The 15,294-nt window shown below is 39.2% G+C and overlaps 2 protein-coding genes and 1 long non-coding RNA gene across 3 annotated transcripts; 2 read left to right on the top strand and 1 right to left on the bottom strand.

Moving 5' to 3' along the window:
- The first annotated feature begins 2,048 nt into the window (after positions 1 to 2,048).
- Positions 2,049 to 3,656, top strand: LOC148691041 (uncharacterized). The gene is made up of 2 exons (XR_015956456.1): positions 2,049 to 2,781; positions 2,923 to 3,656. It is a non-coding gene; the product is annotated as an uncharacterized LOC148691041 (long non-coding RNA).
- Positions 3,657 to 5,840: 2,184 nt separating this feature from the next.
- LOC137747967 (putative alpha-amylase 2) lies at positions 5,841 to 12,498 on the bottom strand. The gene is given in 14 exon segments (XM_088685909.1): positions 5,841 to 6,318; positions 6,413 to 6,511; positions 6,713 to 6,748; positions 7,006 to 7,128; positions 7,557 to 7,589; positions 7,592 to 7,647; positions 7,893 to 8,005; positions 8,129 to 8,274; positions 10,591 to 10,817; positions 10,911 to 11,038; positions 11,298 to 11,334; positions 11,638 to 11,671; positions 11,778 to 11,860; positions 12,162 to 12,498. Coding segments are annotated over 13 exon segments (1,245 nt in total). The 5' UTR covers positions 11,799 to 11,860; positions 12,162 to 12,498; the 3' UTR covers positions 5,841 to 6,126.
- Positions 12,499 to 12,732: 234 nt separating this feature from the next.
- Positions 12,733 to 14,858, top strand: LOC137748162 (uncharacterized). The gene is made up of 2 exons (XM_068488262.2): positions 12,733 to 14,247; positions 14,339 to 14,858. The coding sequence occupies exons 1-2, from the start codon at positions 12,854 to 12,856 to the stop codon at positions 14,652 to 14,654; spliced, it is 1,710 nt and encodes a 569-aa protein (XP_068344363.2). The 5' UTR covers positions 12,733 to 12,853; the 3' UTR covers positions 14,655 to 14,858.
- Positions 14,859 to 15,294: the final 436 nt, after the last annotated feature.

Raw genomic sequence — 15,294 nt, 5'->3', positions numbered from 1 at the left:
ACCCTCGGTTGGAGACGGTTTTTTGTGACAGGACTAAAACGAGCCATATGGCGATATGGAGGCAAATATGGCCATGTAATGTTCATTAAAATATTAATATCTTGGAGGGCTAGGGGGTTCAAACGAGCTCTCTGGCCAGCCCTCGGTTGGAGATGGCCTTATTTAAACAAATTTTGTAAAAAAAAAGAATTGAAAATAACGGCTAGCTAACGTCAGCAACTAGCCATTGGGTTTTTGAAATCTGGCCCGGCCCGAGGTCGGCTGACTAGCTCATTTGGGCTGCCCGGTTGGCCCTTTTTTGTCTAGTGAGGCCCACAAGCCCTTTGCCTTGACCATCGATTGGAGACCGTTTTCGGGCTATTTTTTGTCATCTGGACCCTTCAGTTAGAGATGGCGTAAAGTAGCATGTCCCTAACAAAAGGCCACACGACGGCCTATTAATTGGTGCAAAGTTCTATAATACAAAACCTCGATAACATTAGTAATTATTCTACCACTTATAAGTTAATCTATTCAGCATCCGCTCTACTAAATATGTAAGTCCAATCACCCCTCCCCATCCTTTCAAAAAGGATAATCGATCTTATCCTTCAAGATAAACGGGATCTAGGTGATCGTATGCCTTAAGATAAAAAGAGCAATAATTATTCAACGGTGTTTATAATATCAGTATTAGTAAAAACATTGATATTTAAATTTGTGAAAATATCGTTAGATATATCGAATATCGATATTGGTATTAGCCTCAATAGAAATGAAAGAAATTTAAAATAAAACTTTAGAAATTGTCAAACACTAATTTGAACGAAATATAAAAGTCTATTCGATATTTAACAAATGTGCCAAAAAATATCTGTTAATTTTAGTCTAAGCTCAAACATTTCTCCCATGTAAAATGAAGTGCAGTTCAGATTTTACCCTCTATTTAACTTTTCAATCATATTAAAGAAATTTTAAATATTAATTCTAATCTACAGTGGCAAATAAATTTTACCACGTAACCGTCGTATCATCCCATTTCTCCCTCTCTCTCTCTCTCTCTCCATTCTCTCGTAAAGTAACGGAAGATTTTCGCAAAACACAAAGTAAAAGGTGTTTTGTTTCCTTCTCATTTTAGTGATTTTCCTTCCTTAAACACCTCAGAAAAGACGAGAGAGAGAGAGAGAGAGAGAGGTGACGTATCTTATTGGATTTGTAGTGTTGGGCATCAGAAATGAGGGAGGGATGGGAAGAGAGGTGGTATGGAATGAGTGTATTTTTGCTCATCATTATTTAGTGTAGTGTATACTAATCACTTTATTTATCATCGTTAGATGAGTTTAAATTTTGAGATTTGTACTTATCCACTACATGAATCTAGAAATTCAAACTCATCTAATGGTAATAAATAGGATGGTGAGCATACACCACACTAAATGATGGTGAGAAAAAATGCTCCCGTATGGGATGAGACAAGAAGGATAAATTTTTTAGTGTGTTAGGCTAGCACATTAAATGTTATTATATAAGTGGTTAAAAAGATTTTCTCAAGTATACAATCATGAAATTTCTTTATTTTTGAAGTATCTAATCATTTGAATTAGAGAACTTTAACCAAAAGCATCGATACTGTTCACTTTAACGAAAAATTACATTTTTATATTAAAAAGTCAATCATGATACTGTTCATTTTACTTTTTATTTTGTCCTTATCGTTAAAACTCAAAGTTTTCCAGTTATTTTCATTAGTTTTCTTTTTGAATTATAACACTTAGTTTACCTGAATGTATTTTGACACACTAAAAAATCTCTAAGTGAAAAGGGGATTTAATTGGGAGGCAGATTGTCTGTCCTCTTGATTGGTGCCATTTCCATCCCCTCTTATTTTGTGTGGTCACGGTTAAATCACGTTAACATTTTATATTAATTTTTTTATAGAAATAATAAGATAAAAAATAATAAAAATATAAAATGTTAACATAATTTAACCGTAATCACACAAATAAAAAAAGATGAGAAGGACATCCAAACGAGGGCAGACAATCTGCCTCCATTTAATTGGGGGTGAGCGTGGACAGGAAGGCAGGCAAGAAAAGAGTGAAGGGGAGGGTTTCATCAGAACCGAGGGAGGGGAAAAGTGGGGAGAAGAATAAGTATGATGATGATACATGATCGGGTTTGATATCCATCCTTTGTAAAATATGCCTCCTGTAGCCTTCCCTCTACGAGTAGGATTCCAACCATCAGTCGATTCTGTTCAGATTTCTTCTCTGCCGTCTTCTCTTCTCATTTTCTTTTTAACCTAACTTACCCTTCTCTCTCTCTCTCTCTCTCATCTCTCTGTGAAAAGAGTACTGAAACCTAGCTCTCAATAAATTAATTACACCCACAACCTCCCATCCCATTTATTGTGAGCACGTAATAAAATAAATAGAACCATCTGCCCCTCCTAACCCTAATCAGCCTTCACTCCTCTCCAATATATACGTACGTTATCGCTGTCCATCTCCATCTCTTTCTGTGTTAGAAGAATTGTATGCGTGGGTCTCGTGGCGAGCTCTGTAAACGTGGATGATCACGTGGGTTTCGCAAAGCGTTTCTTACAGAGTTCTTTGGCATTCTGTCCACCTCCTCTTTCTTCGATCTCTTTCTCCCTCACTTGCTGTGTATGTATGTGGTTTAATGGATGGAGGTGGGCATACTGCCAACAGAGTTCTGTTGGCTTCTCTTTGTAAAACCCTCTTGAGGGTATATATATATATGTATCGTTACGCAGTACTCGATCTTCCTCGAGACACAAGGGTAAGAACTATTCATCTGCAACGGCATCAGTTTCTGATGGTGCTGCTAATCCTGATTCCCCAGTTCATTACATTTTCCTATTTTGTACAAATCAGATGTTTTTTTTTTCATCCCATAATTGATTGGTCTGTTAATTTGCAGGGTCCAAGAATTATGTTGCCTGTTGAGCACTCTTGAACAGCGCAACCATCACCAGTGTACTCTTGAAATTTGTTTCTGTTTGACCAATTACACTTCATTTTGGCTAATTTTCTTTTTAATAATTGATTGGTGCCGCGACTGCTGATGATTGGGAAGTAGCTAGCTAATGGAACCCTAGTTTCCGATTGTGTTTTGCTTACTTGTGTAGATATATACCCAATTTCTGAAATCTTTAGTTTCTTACCTCATCAATGAGGGGATCAATTTTGCTCTACAAATATTTGGTAGTATTAATCCGATCTAACTATAGTTAGGGTTTTCTGAGCCTATTTCTGTTTGTTCTTTGTTTTTTTTACAAGGGAGCGGGACAGAGGGGGCCCAAACAACATAACCAAATCAATTAACCTATAGCTAGGGTCATCAACTCCTAAGAGATCATATCGGGGGAAGCGAAGGAAGCAAGATGAGGGAGGGCAAGGACTCTAAACAAAGGTAGCATTTGATGATGGACAAGAAATATCATTAGAACGCTGTCAGACCAAAAGTGATGGCTATGGCTTCCTCAAGTGTTGTTATCTTTGACATTAATGTTATCTTTATTAGCAGTGATTCCTGTTTCTTTTCTTTTCTTTTCTGATGTGTAATGATGCTGATTACAAGATTAAATCAATACCAATACAAAGGGGTATATTAGTGATCATGGCATGCATGCATGCCTGCCACAGTTGTGTTTAGTGTCAGTGATTTGTGTTTTAATTATGGTTTTCTGGTGGACCAACGTCTTTTAATGTCACGACTGATGAGGCCATTGCAGACCTACCACTTACTCAAGTCGAGAAGAAGGAGAATGCGTTTCTACTGTCTGATATCTTCCACTCTTCTTCCCCACGGCCTGTACCTATTGCCATAATACCTACATAGCAACGCAGAGAAGAAACATTACTCCACACACCCCTCTTTTGGCTCGTTCGTGATTGACGGTTAATTACCATACAACTTGGGTGATGGGTGATATTTATCACCACTTGCATTTCTTCGACTTCTTTTGGAGCGTCTCTATAACGTCATTATAAACAAATGGTTCAACTGGTTGAAGGCAAAAACGGAAAAGGAGAAGAAATGATTAAATGCGAGCCTCCTACATGCCTAATTAATTTTGAATAAACGCCATGCAAAATAGAATAATTAGTGTTTTCTGGAGTGGAGCGGGATCGCTTTCCGCTGTGGTGGGCCGGTGGTCACAATCCTTTGTTGGCTATATGCCCCTCAACGCCTTACCTGCTTGCCACTCACATGCGGGTTACATCACGAGCTCAGTCAATATTCCTTGTTTTTATTCAAAGAGTAATCTTTCTTCCGTTGACCTTAATCCCAGGGTAACTGTGGTAGAAGACAATGTGAAAAAAATAAGGAAAATTACCATGTTCTGCAAGGCTGCAAGTGATGAAAAGGAAATCTGCAGTTTCACTTTCACTTCACTCACATAAGATATTATTCTTCGTCTTCATGATTGATGAAAGCACGTTTAATCCCTTCATCTGTTCAAGGAAAAGCATTGGAACGAGAACCGCCACCATCACTATTGCCATAGTTTACAATATAGTTTTGAAAAGAAGAAAGGTTTTTAATTAATAGATTAAAACTCCTCATGAACCTATATAAGTACTGCCCACAGAGACAAATGATGTTGAAATCTATCTTTAGTTTAGACATGATGATTTCCCACATCTCTGTAAACCCATTAAATACAAACAAGTCAGTAATTGTAATAAAAAAAAAGTGATAGATTTACATATATCAGTCTTGTACAATAAAATGCGCAAAACAAGTGCACTCAATGGTTATATATTAGGGACCTGGCTTCTCTGCCCTCCCAGTTTTCATATACTTCCATTCCCTTCTATTTATATAGTTACGGTTAAGTCACGTTAATATTTTATATTACTATTGTTTTTTGTCTTATTATTTTTATAAAAAAATTAATATAAAATGTTGACGTAGCTTAACCGTAACCGCACAAAATAGGAGGGGATGATAATGCATGGGAACTAGGAGGGCAGAGAGAAGCCGGGTCCATATATTAGATCACTGTTCAAGGGTCGTTGTTCTAAAAAATAACTATATAGTTGTCTAAATACAAAATAAAAATGAAAATAAGTAAAATCAAGTAGGTAACCCAATTAATTTAACCAAAGAGAGACTATACTAGTGTACCACTTCATGTGTCAAGTGACTCATACAAACAACATTCAATAAGATAAATTCATTAATTTACGTGACAAGTGTACATCACTTGTCACGTCATATGATATGCCAATATTATTAGAGAACTTTAATGAAAAGTTTTCGGTACTTTTTATTTTAACGAAAAATCATATTTTTACACTAAAAAATCAATCTTATTAATATTCACTTTACCCTTTATTTTGTCATTTTCGTTAAAACTTAAAGTTTTCAAACATTTTTTCCATTAGTTTTCCTATATTATTATCATGTGCATCTAGTATTTGTCATTGTGAATTATAATTGTGATATCGGTGTTGCACATTGATACTACTAATATTATTATATTTGGTGGTACTCTTTTTACTAAAAGAATTGTGCTCTTTTTACCAAAGAATTGTATGATTGCATCACATATTTGTGTCCATATGGGGGTGGGGTTGGCATCATATATTCTCTCACGGGACCAAGTTAACTTTCTCTTCTTTTTACTATAAAATTGGATGATTGCTTTTATGGGTCGTGCTATTCAGAGGTGATAATACAAGTCACCTGGAACACAACACACCTTTTTCCCGCCTTTATGATAATCAGTCGCACTTTAGTCAACTGGACGTGCTTCAAGTTACTGTTTTACTCTTATCATTTTTGTTTGATGCGCATCGCTATTGGAGATATGGTCGCAACACACAAACTTTGCATAGAGGACCGCTCAATATGACAATGCTCAATAACACACTGCTTTATTTTGGGGGCAGTAGCTACGGCCTAACGATACAACAAGGTCTCAGCTCTTCCTTCCAGCGTCTTCGTTTCATGTACATCCTCCTTTATCTAAGTATATAGGGCTATTTGGTGTAAACACGTATTAGCAACCATGGGAAGCATTGAGCCGCCAGTCAGTTCCCAGTGCGTAGAATAAATAGTGTTTCGTCTTATAAGTAGAAGCTACATCCTACATCTATAATTAATCTTTCTAAGTTACTTGTTCCAAACAGCATATCTGTGGCCGCTGGCTGCCAGTGTCCACTCCCTACTGGCCGGGCACCATGAACTATCCCCAATTTTCATACACACTTTCTCCCCTATTATAGCAGAGTAGAGGTTCGGCTGGGCCTCCAGGATCGTAATAGATGATCGGCTGTGAATGTCTTGACGCTTCCTGATGTCAATCTGCAGACAAGTGCCAATGCTAACAAATGAGAAACGTGTGTTCAAAAGGCATCAAGTCCGAACAGGGAACTGCCTATGGCCGTATACTGCATACCAGTTTCACAATCTGATCATGAATGGAGTCACCCCAATCATAGAAATGATCGTAGAAAACTGTTGGTATTCCTGGGTGCATGAGTATGTATGCGTAACCCTGCGGAAAGCATGGACTTGGAAGTTAGCGAACTTGCACTCCAATTTTTAGGTAGGTTTAAAGAATTATTCCCATATTAATTAGAATATAGCAGCTGCCAGCAATAACAACAATGACAAGAATACTATGACATCACTACCATGCATCTGGATTTCCCATCTAAATGCAAAGCATTTGAACTTAATAAACAAGTTTTCGTACCTCCATAATATGATTTGAAGGGAAGGGCCAATGAGCCTGCAAGATAAAATGATTATAATGTGAGTGGATTTCCTACTTTCACTATGGAGCCAAAGGGTCACTTTCTGAAAAGATAGGTACTACAGTAACATAAACAAGATACTTTTGTATGCAGTGAAAATGTAGTTGTATGCAGAGAGTATTAATCAGGGTTGATTAGGCCCAAACTTGACTTGTTCAGCCCAAAAGATTGTAAGTCTAAGTTCTCACTTCTCAATGATATTTACTTCAGCAGAACAGAATAGCAATCGTACCTGCGTTGGGCCTGTATCATGGTTATCTAGGAATGTGACAGCTCTTGAAGGCCACCATCCAATTAAACCTGGTTGCTTCCCTTGGGGGTCACGCAGGCGCCACAATTGCCCTTTAACAGCTTCCTGCAATGAATGCATGGATAAATATCCAAACACCAAACAAGAAAATAGGAAGAAGCGGTGGCAACTGGAAGAAAAAGGAAAGGGAAATGGTATTCTTTGATGAAGAGATATTTTGATGAGTATGGACGTTATTACAATCTAGAAAAAAGGTAGCCAGTACTACAGATACAGCAGACTGAACATACTTGGAAGGGGTACTAGTATTCATAGAATCATAGGTGAAGAAAGATTTTGATGAAGATTGCTACATGTTTTCTTTTCTGATATATAATAAAAAGGTTCACCAGTACATGTTTTCTTATATATAAAAGGTTCACCAGGACTCCTTATTCGTGATTACAGACGTCCATTCTTAACAAACTGTTATGTATGTGTGTGTTAAGGGAGCTGCGGTTGGATATGCCAGTCTGTTTGCAAATGGAAGATACCTGAAGAATCCCCTTGGTTGTGAAGTCAAACGCAGAGTTGATAGCTGTCCAGTGCCATTAATCCAATTTACTATCCGCTGTCTGTGGCTATCTGCGTAACATTACCAATCATGATAAAGATCAAACAGTCAGCTCAATGCTAAATCCTCAGTAGAAAGAGATTTGATCCCTGAACCCATTTACGACAGCAAATTACAATACAGGTCAAATGGAAGGGCAAAAAGGAATGCTATCAACAAGGATAAGCTACCCTTTATACGGTAATATGCAGTGTCAACCTTATTAGGTTCTTAAAGACCAATACCCTGCACATCTCAAAACCATATAATCCAATACCTTGGTTGTAATCCAGGCCATGATCGTTGTAGTTGCAAGAATCCCAATACTCCCCAACAGAAAAAATGGGTTTTGCTCCTTCAATGTATTCTTTCACATATTTTGCTGAATAACTATTGTAACATTGAAAACATGTAATGGCCAATTAAATCAAAGACAAGAAAAAAAAAGTAAGCAGTGAATAAACCCAGTTAAAAACGAAACGAAACTCAATTTTATGCATGTATATGTCTTACCCCCTTGCAAAATCAAATCGGAAATCCTGAAAACCAACATTATTACGTAGCCACTGCAGCCATCCTGTAATATCTTTTCGAACAAAAAGTTGGCTATGATCAATATTCGGAACCCCATGGAAATTGTCACCAGTGCTTTGATTACCCTGATATATAAAATACAGAGAAATACAATGAGTTTAACAGACATTGCATCATGAATCATGCAGAGTCATTCAAGCAGTGACAGATTTCATTACTGATAGGAGCATATTCATGCGACTTAAATGGCTTGTTCACGTACATTTACGTTATGTTTCTTTAGTTATTTTAGTCCTTTATGCTTCTTTTGTGTGTTTTCAGGATCATAGAACGTGTTTGACGAAAGGATGCATTGTGGAGCATTTTGGGGCCTTTTGGAGTACTATTGGGCTAAGGATGGATAGCTTATGCTTGGAGCCCAAGTGTTGGATGAAATTGAAGGCCTTGTATGCACTTGAGGACACAAAACAATGGCCCTAACCCAATTACATTCACCTTGCCGTGGGCTTAACACAAACACCATTCCTTGCCATGCAAGGGGGAGCAATTTGGGTCCATTTCATGCACTTAAACCCTAGCCCAATTACACACCATTGCAGCCAAATCCATTCTTTGCCATGCACATTCACCACCAATTCAACCACATGCACTTATTCCTCCATCATTGCACAACATTGCAGCCACATGCACCAAAACACTTCTATGCCGTGCATTTCCATTCATTTCCAGCTTTCCACCAAGCAAATCTAGTTGTCACTCACATGCATTCACTATTAATCATTTAACCATGCAGCCACACATTCATTTTTCACCCTTGTGCCGTCCAAAACACACTCATTTCCAGCCATTGCACATGCTTTCCAACCTAGCATTCCCTTCATAAAACAGCCACATGCACACTCAATCAATCAACCCATCTTTGCCGTGCATAACCCACCTTAATTCCAGCATTCCACATGCATTTCCAACCTAACATTCACCCACATGCACCCTTTAAACAAACCCAAACATGCAGCCACAGAAATTCCTCCCTTTGCCGTGGCTTTCCCATCACAATTCCAGCTTTCCAACCTAGCCACATCCACATGCATTCACTCATAATCATTCACTAACATTGCAGCCACATTTCCACCCACTTCCTAGCTGTCATGTTCCCTCTTATTTACCTATAAATAAGCATCCATTGCAGCCACAATTCATTCATTCCATTCACCACAACACAAAACTGCCCATCCTTGCCGTGTATATAAGTTCCATTTCCTGCAGTTTTTCTCCTCCATTGCAGCCACTCCAACCACTCCCCATCCCTCCAAAACACTTCACACAACCACATAACCTATCCTTAGACCTTGTGCCACAACGAAGAGGAAGAGAAGAGGGCCTAAACGTTCATACAATTCAAGTTTGAGTTGTTGGAATGTTTAGGTGTTTCTTTGATTTCAATGTTTAATTTCAATTCTCTTTGTTTTGTACGTATGAGGAACTAAACCCCCTTTAGCTAGGGGGTGATTCGAAATACATGTTTATGCTTTCAATATGAATTGATTACATTTGGTTGGAATTTCATAAGTTGTGGATTCAATTTATTTAACCGTTTGATTGATAACTTATTTATGTATGTTTATTGAGAGTGCACGCTTAATTTTCATGCATGAATATGATGCTAGAATATAAGTGAGTTTCACCTAATAGTTATGAACTTATATTCACAAGTAGTGGAGGTTGCTTATAAACAATCGCGTTAAATGAATTTTTGGCACTAGTTTCATGCTGTTCATAGTAACGAAGGCCTCGTCAACACTTATAGTTTTCATGTTGCTTAATGATCTTTGATTGTATCTTTATTGTGCTGTTCACGTAAAGGACTTTTGGAGAATGTTGTGAATTACGTTGCGCAAACCCATCCAATTCATTAACTTAAGGAGAACTTGACGGTTAATTTAAGCGGACCTAATTAACCCGGGGTGTTGAGTTTCATAATTTATCGAAAGACCAACTGAAAATCAATCTTGTATGCAAGTGTAACATGTGTGGAGAAGAACCTTCTAGCTAGCATTCCATCCATATTTTCATCGCATTCATCTTTCCTATATGTTTTAAATTAGAATCTGTGCCTTTAATTTAATCTCGTCCAACCACAATCCCCCCATATTTTGCTAAGTCTTATTCATTCGATTTTGTTTTATTTTATGTTTTTAAGTATTTGGAGTCATTTGAACTTGTTTTGAGTCTTTTGGTTTGTCTTAGTATTTTAAAGTTTAGTTTTGCATTCTTTGAGTCTAGTATAGTGTTTTATATTGTGTTTTTACGTTTTTGAGTCAAATCCAAGTGATTAACAATCCCTCCTAATCCCCGGTCCAGAACGATCCCTACTTACATACTTACTACAATTGATAAAAAGAGGGTTTAATTTGTGTGCGTATAAATCTCGCATCAATTACCAGTCCACCGGTACAAGATGTGACAGCATGTTCATCCCATGACAATGAAATTCCATCATAGCGGTTGTACATTCCACCATGCCCTCGGGTAGTCCCAACACGATGATTGATAACTATGTCAGCCATTGCTCTAACTTTATGTTGCTTCATTTTTTGAAGTAAAGATTTTAATAAGTTCTCAGATCCATATTTAGAATTGAGGGAATATATGTCCTGTGGAAGGTAACCTACAATAACAGAAAAAGAAAACAAACTTGATGGTCTAATCATCTATATGCAGAGAGAATAAGAAACCAGCCTAGAAAATTTGTGCATCCAACCTTCTGGTGCAAAGGATTGAGTTGCTGGTGGCAACCATGCTGACGTAAAACCAGAACTTCCTATATCCAGAACTTTTGTTTCTAAATTTCTCCACCAATCATGTTTATGAGACTCCCAATTGAAGGCCCGTAGATAGAGTTCAGTCAAACCATATTCTTGATTAAGCTGAGAGCTATAATAGCTTTAACGCAACCAAAACAATTTACCATCATTACAGTATTAAGTTAAAAAAAAAAAGTTTGAAACATACAGCTGCGACCATTTTACTTATCCAACAATACAGAACACCGCAGTTTAATCACTTCAACTATATATTTTATGTATAAAATGGCTCCAACAAGTTGTTGAACATATCTTAGTATTATATGGAAACTGTCAAATTTACCTGAAAAAGGATTTCTCTTCCATTGCGCACTGCTGCACCTGCAAATGAATCTGAAAGCGTACTTTAGTGTCAAGAAAAGGAAGATACGTAAAATGTCCTCCATGAACCAAGCATTCTAATGTCAGAAAAGTACCACATTTATATGAACACAAGATAACTAGAGAGCCTAATCTATGCCTATTCAACATGTGCAGTTATAATTCTTAATGTTGGTGATTGAAATTTCCAAATTCACAAGAGAAAGTAAGGTCTTCCTTTCCATACGGCCTATTTGAATCCCTTATCCCCTTTAATCACAGAGAATTAATGGAAAGCATCGCCGGGCAAAGGCAAAAGCATACCAATATCAGTCTGCTGAGCATTTTCTCGTGAATCCTGCATTGTATCAAAATAGAAAATTAGAGAAAAGAAGTCCTCTACTCTTGTGTGTGTGTGTGCGCGCTGCGCGAATGAGTGAGAGAGATTGAGAAGGCGTGCATACATTGCTGCGTAGGTGATCCATTCGACTCACGATGTAATTTCCCAACTCGGCACCAGATTGCAAATAAGGCACCAACAGTTAACCTACATGGATGAACAACATGAGTGCACCAAAACATTGGCCAGATGACCATAAAGCTATAAAATCCCAATTGACTAGCACAAAAAATAGAGGATTTTTCGCGAGAACAAAGTCATACAGGTTAAAATTAATAAAACTAAACACGAATGTAAGCACAAGTATATTTAACTTGCTCAACTGCAAATCTACAACTACAAGATGATTCCATGAGCTTGAAATGTGAAAAAATGCAGGGCTTCGGACCTTTTACGCATTCTTAAATTCTTAATAACGAATTTCAAAGGGGAGAAAATAGAGACGTACCGAAGGCTCTACGGCTGGCTGCGATTGCGGTTGTGGGTTTGTGGTTGCGCCGTTGGGCAACATAAATAGCACAAACAAAAAGCTGAAAATTGGAGGGAGACCACCGAATTCGAATCACGCCGACGAACGACACAAGTTGAAAAAGTGAAAAGAGAATATTGAAAGCTGTGCTGTAAAAGGAAGAAAAAGGATTCGATTGCGAAACGCGATGGAGGGAAGGGAAGGTGCGTTGGGAATGGGTTGAGGTGATCGGATGTTTGTCTTCCCATTTGGTGGGGAAGGGGAAAGGGGAAAGGGGAGACGAGGATTGGAGGGAATGTTCATACTCCAAAAGGAGGCTTTCGTGCTGCAACATGAACCGTAGAAACGAGGTACGGATACATTGAAACGTGGCATTTCACTATAGACTATAGAAGGCCTTGGGCCTTCGCATTTCCCTTTCCAATCTAGGCCTATCTATCGGCCCAACCGAAACAGAAGGACCCACTAATGCGCTTGGGCCTGCGAGACTGACTTCGAACTCCCCAAGTTCGGTCGCATGATTCGCACAGCAAATTGAAGGCCACTTTCAGGGGCACACCAGTAATTAAGCCGAAACAAAATAGCAAGCAAAACATGGTCTCCTTCTAGGGTTTTATCGGGGTACAGTGACAACTGCAAGTTTGCAAAATGTCTACTTCCTGTTAATTGAAATGGAGTGTCCTCCACCAACGTTAACAAGCCCCACTCACATCACTGACAATCCAGATACGAAACCCACTAGGTCACCGCCGTCGCCGCAGTCACAAGAGCCAGACCCCAAGAAGCTCAAAATGTCCACCACCACCACCAGCGACGACGAAGAAGCTACCGCCGCCACCACCAACGCCGCTAAAACGCCACGGTACAAGCGCCGAAAGGTTTCAATTTTCTTCGCTTATTTAGGCGTCGGATACCAAGGAATGCAAAAGAATCCAGGCGCCAAAACCATCGAGGGGGACCTCGAAGAAGCTCTCTACCTTTCCAACGCCGTCCCCGAGCAGGACCGCAACAGCCCTAAGCGCTACGATTGGGCCCGCTCCGCCCGCACCGATAAGGGGGTCAGCGCCGTCGGCCAGGTTGTCTCGGGCCGCTTCTATGTCGATCCGCCGGGATTCATCGACCGCCTAAATTCGAACCTTTCTCCTCAGATTCGGATTTTCGGCTACAAACGCGTCACGGCGTCGTTTAACGCGAAGAAGTTCTGTGATCGGAGAAGGTATGTGTATCTGATTCCCGTATTTGCCCTTGATCCTTCTGCTCATCGCGATAGAGGGAGCGTGTTGGCTAGTCTTGGGTCTGATCAGGAGTTTGTTAAGTGCTTGGAGTGCTCCGACAGAGGGCGTAAAGTCGGGGGCTTGATGGGTAAGCGCACGTATGAATTGAGAGGTACGAATTTTGAGGTAAGCATTTCGTCGAACACCAATGAGTCTATGGTTGAATCTAAAATTGGTGAAAAATTTAGGGTTCTTCCCGGAAATGCTGGCGGTGATAATTTGATTTCTCAGCCCAGAAATGAAGTTAGCCTTAGTGTTCTTACGCAGAATGCTGGGGTTGATAATTCGAATTCTGAACTCAAAGCTGAAATTAGCATTAGTATTAATAAGAATGAGGTTTCTGAAATTGAGGTTGAGAATAATCGAGTGGTCCCCAATGAGGCAGAGGCTGCTGATTTGAATTCCGAGTCACTGAATGATACGAATTTTAGTTTTGGTGAAGAGAAGGCTAATGAAGAAGGGAAGACAGAGGAAGGAAGTGGAAAAGGAAATGGGTTTTGTTATGGTGAGAAGGAGAGGGAAAGGTTCAACAAAATTTTGAATACTTATGAGGGGACTCATATCTTCCACAACTTCACCACCAGAACTAAAGCTGTAGACCCCGCTGCTCAGCGCTACATCATTTCGTTCAATGCAAACACCACGGTTACAGTTGAGGCTATGGAATTCGTTAAGTGTGAGGTTGTAGGGCAGAGCTTCATGCTTCATCAGATTAGGAAGATGATCGGGCTTGCGGTGGCAATCTTCAGGGGATGTGCTCCAGAGTCATTGCTCGAAAGAGCACTGCAAAAGTAAGTATTTGGATGATCATAGTATGTTTGTGTATGCTTTTTGTTTTTTTGACTTTGAGAAAGCATGTATGTTTAACGCACAAAAATTCAGGGATGTTAACATCAATGTGCCGACAGCTCCTGAGGTGGGATTGTACTTGGATGAGTGCTTCTTTTCGTCGTATAACCAGAAATGGGGAGACAGTCATGAAGAGCTGTCAATGAAAGGCTATGAACAAGAGGCAGAAGACTTCAAGATGAAGCATATATACACTCACATAGCATCCACTGAGCATAAAGAAGGTGTTGTGGGTCTCTGGTTGCACTCCCTCAACCACCGTAACTATCCGGATTTAGGTCCTGCTGAGAACAATGGAAATACCAGCAGCGGAATAAGTGCTGATACGGGTAATGTCGTTGCCGAGTAAGTTTTTTTTCCACAGGGAATCCGATTTCTGCAATGTATGCCTTTTATTTCTTCAATGAATACAGCATCTAGCTCTTATGTCTTTTAGGGAAAACAAAAGATGTGGGCTAGTTTCATTCATGATTTAGGTTACTTGCTGTGTAATTCTTCTTAGAGAGAAATTTATGATTACAGAAGGGTTTTATGAAAGTTGATTTGTCTCGCAGGTTCCTTTCTCTCCTAATTTTTTTTTTCCCGTGGTTCGTCATATCCATAGCCGATGGACGTGCATATATTTTTTAGGAGAAAATTGGGACATTGACCCTTAAACTACGGCCAAGTTGTATCTTTGGCTTCTGAACTTACATTCCGTTAACATCAATATTTGAATTTGGCAAAATAAGGGACCTTGGTCTTTCACGTGAAAATTTTCATCAAAACGAAGCACGTGAACCGTACGTGAGCCCTTTTTAGAAGAGTAAATGGGGAAACTCGCTGAGTCACTGTACACAGATGTCCGTTAACTTTGACAGAGCACAAGTCCACAGAGAATTGATTGAGAAGAGTTACATTATGGGCCTTGGTTTAACGGCCCAGTTTCATTTCCGAATTCCAAATCGAGCGACTTTCCCAATGGTCCAATGTCAACTCAGGTGTCGTGA

The sequence above is a fragment of the Pyrus communis genome, chromosome 15 (assembly GCF_041283825.1).
Source record: "Pyrus communis isolate YQ-2024b chromosome 15, ASM4128382v1, whole genome shotgun sequence".
NCBI classification, from domain to species: domain Eukaryota; kingdom Viridiplantae; phylum Streptophyta; class Magnoliopsida; order Rosales; family Rosaceae; genus Pyrus; species Pyrus communis.
The sequence above is the reverse complement of the archived record's forward strand: the minus strand, read 5'-3'. Positions and strand labels throughout refer to the sequence as shown.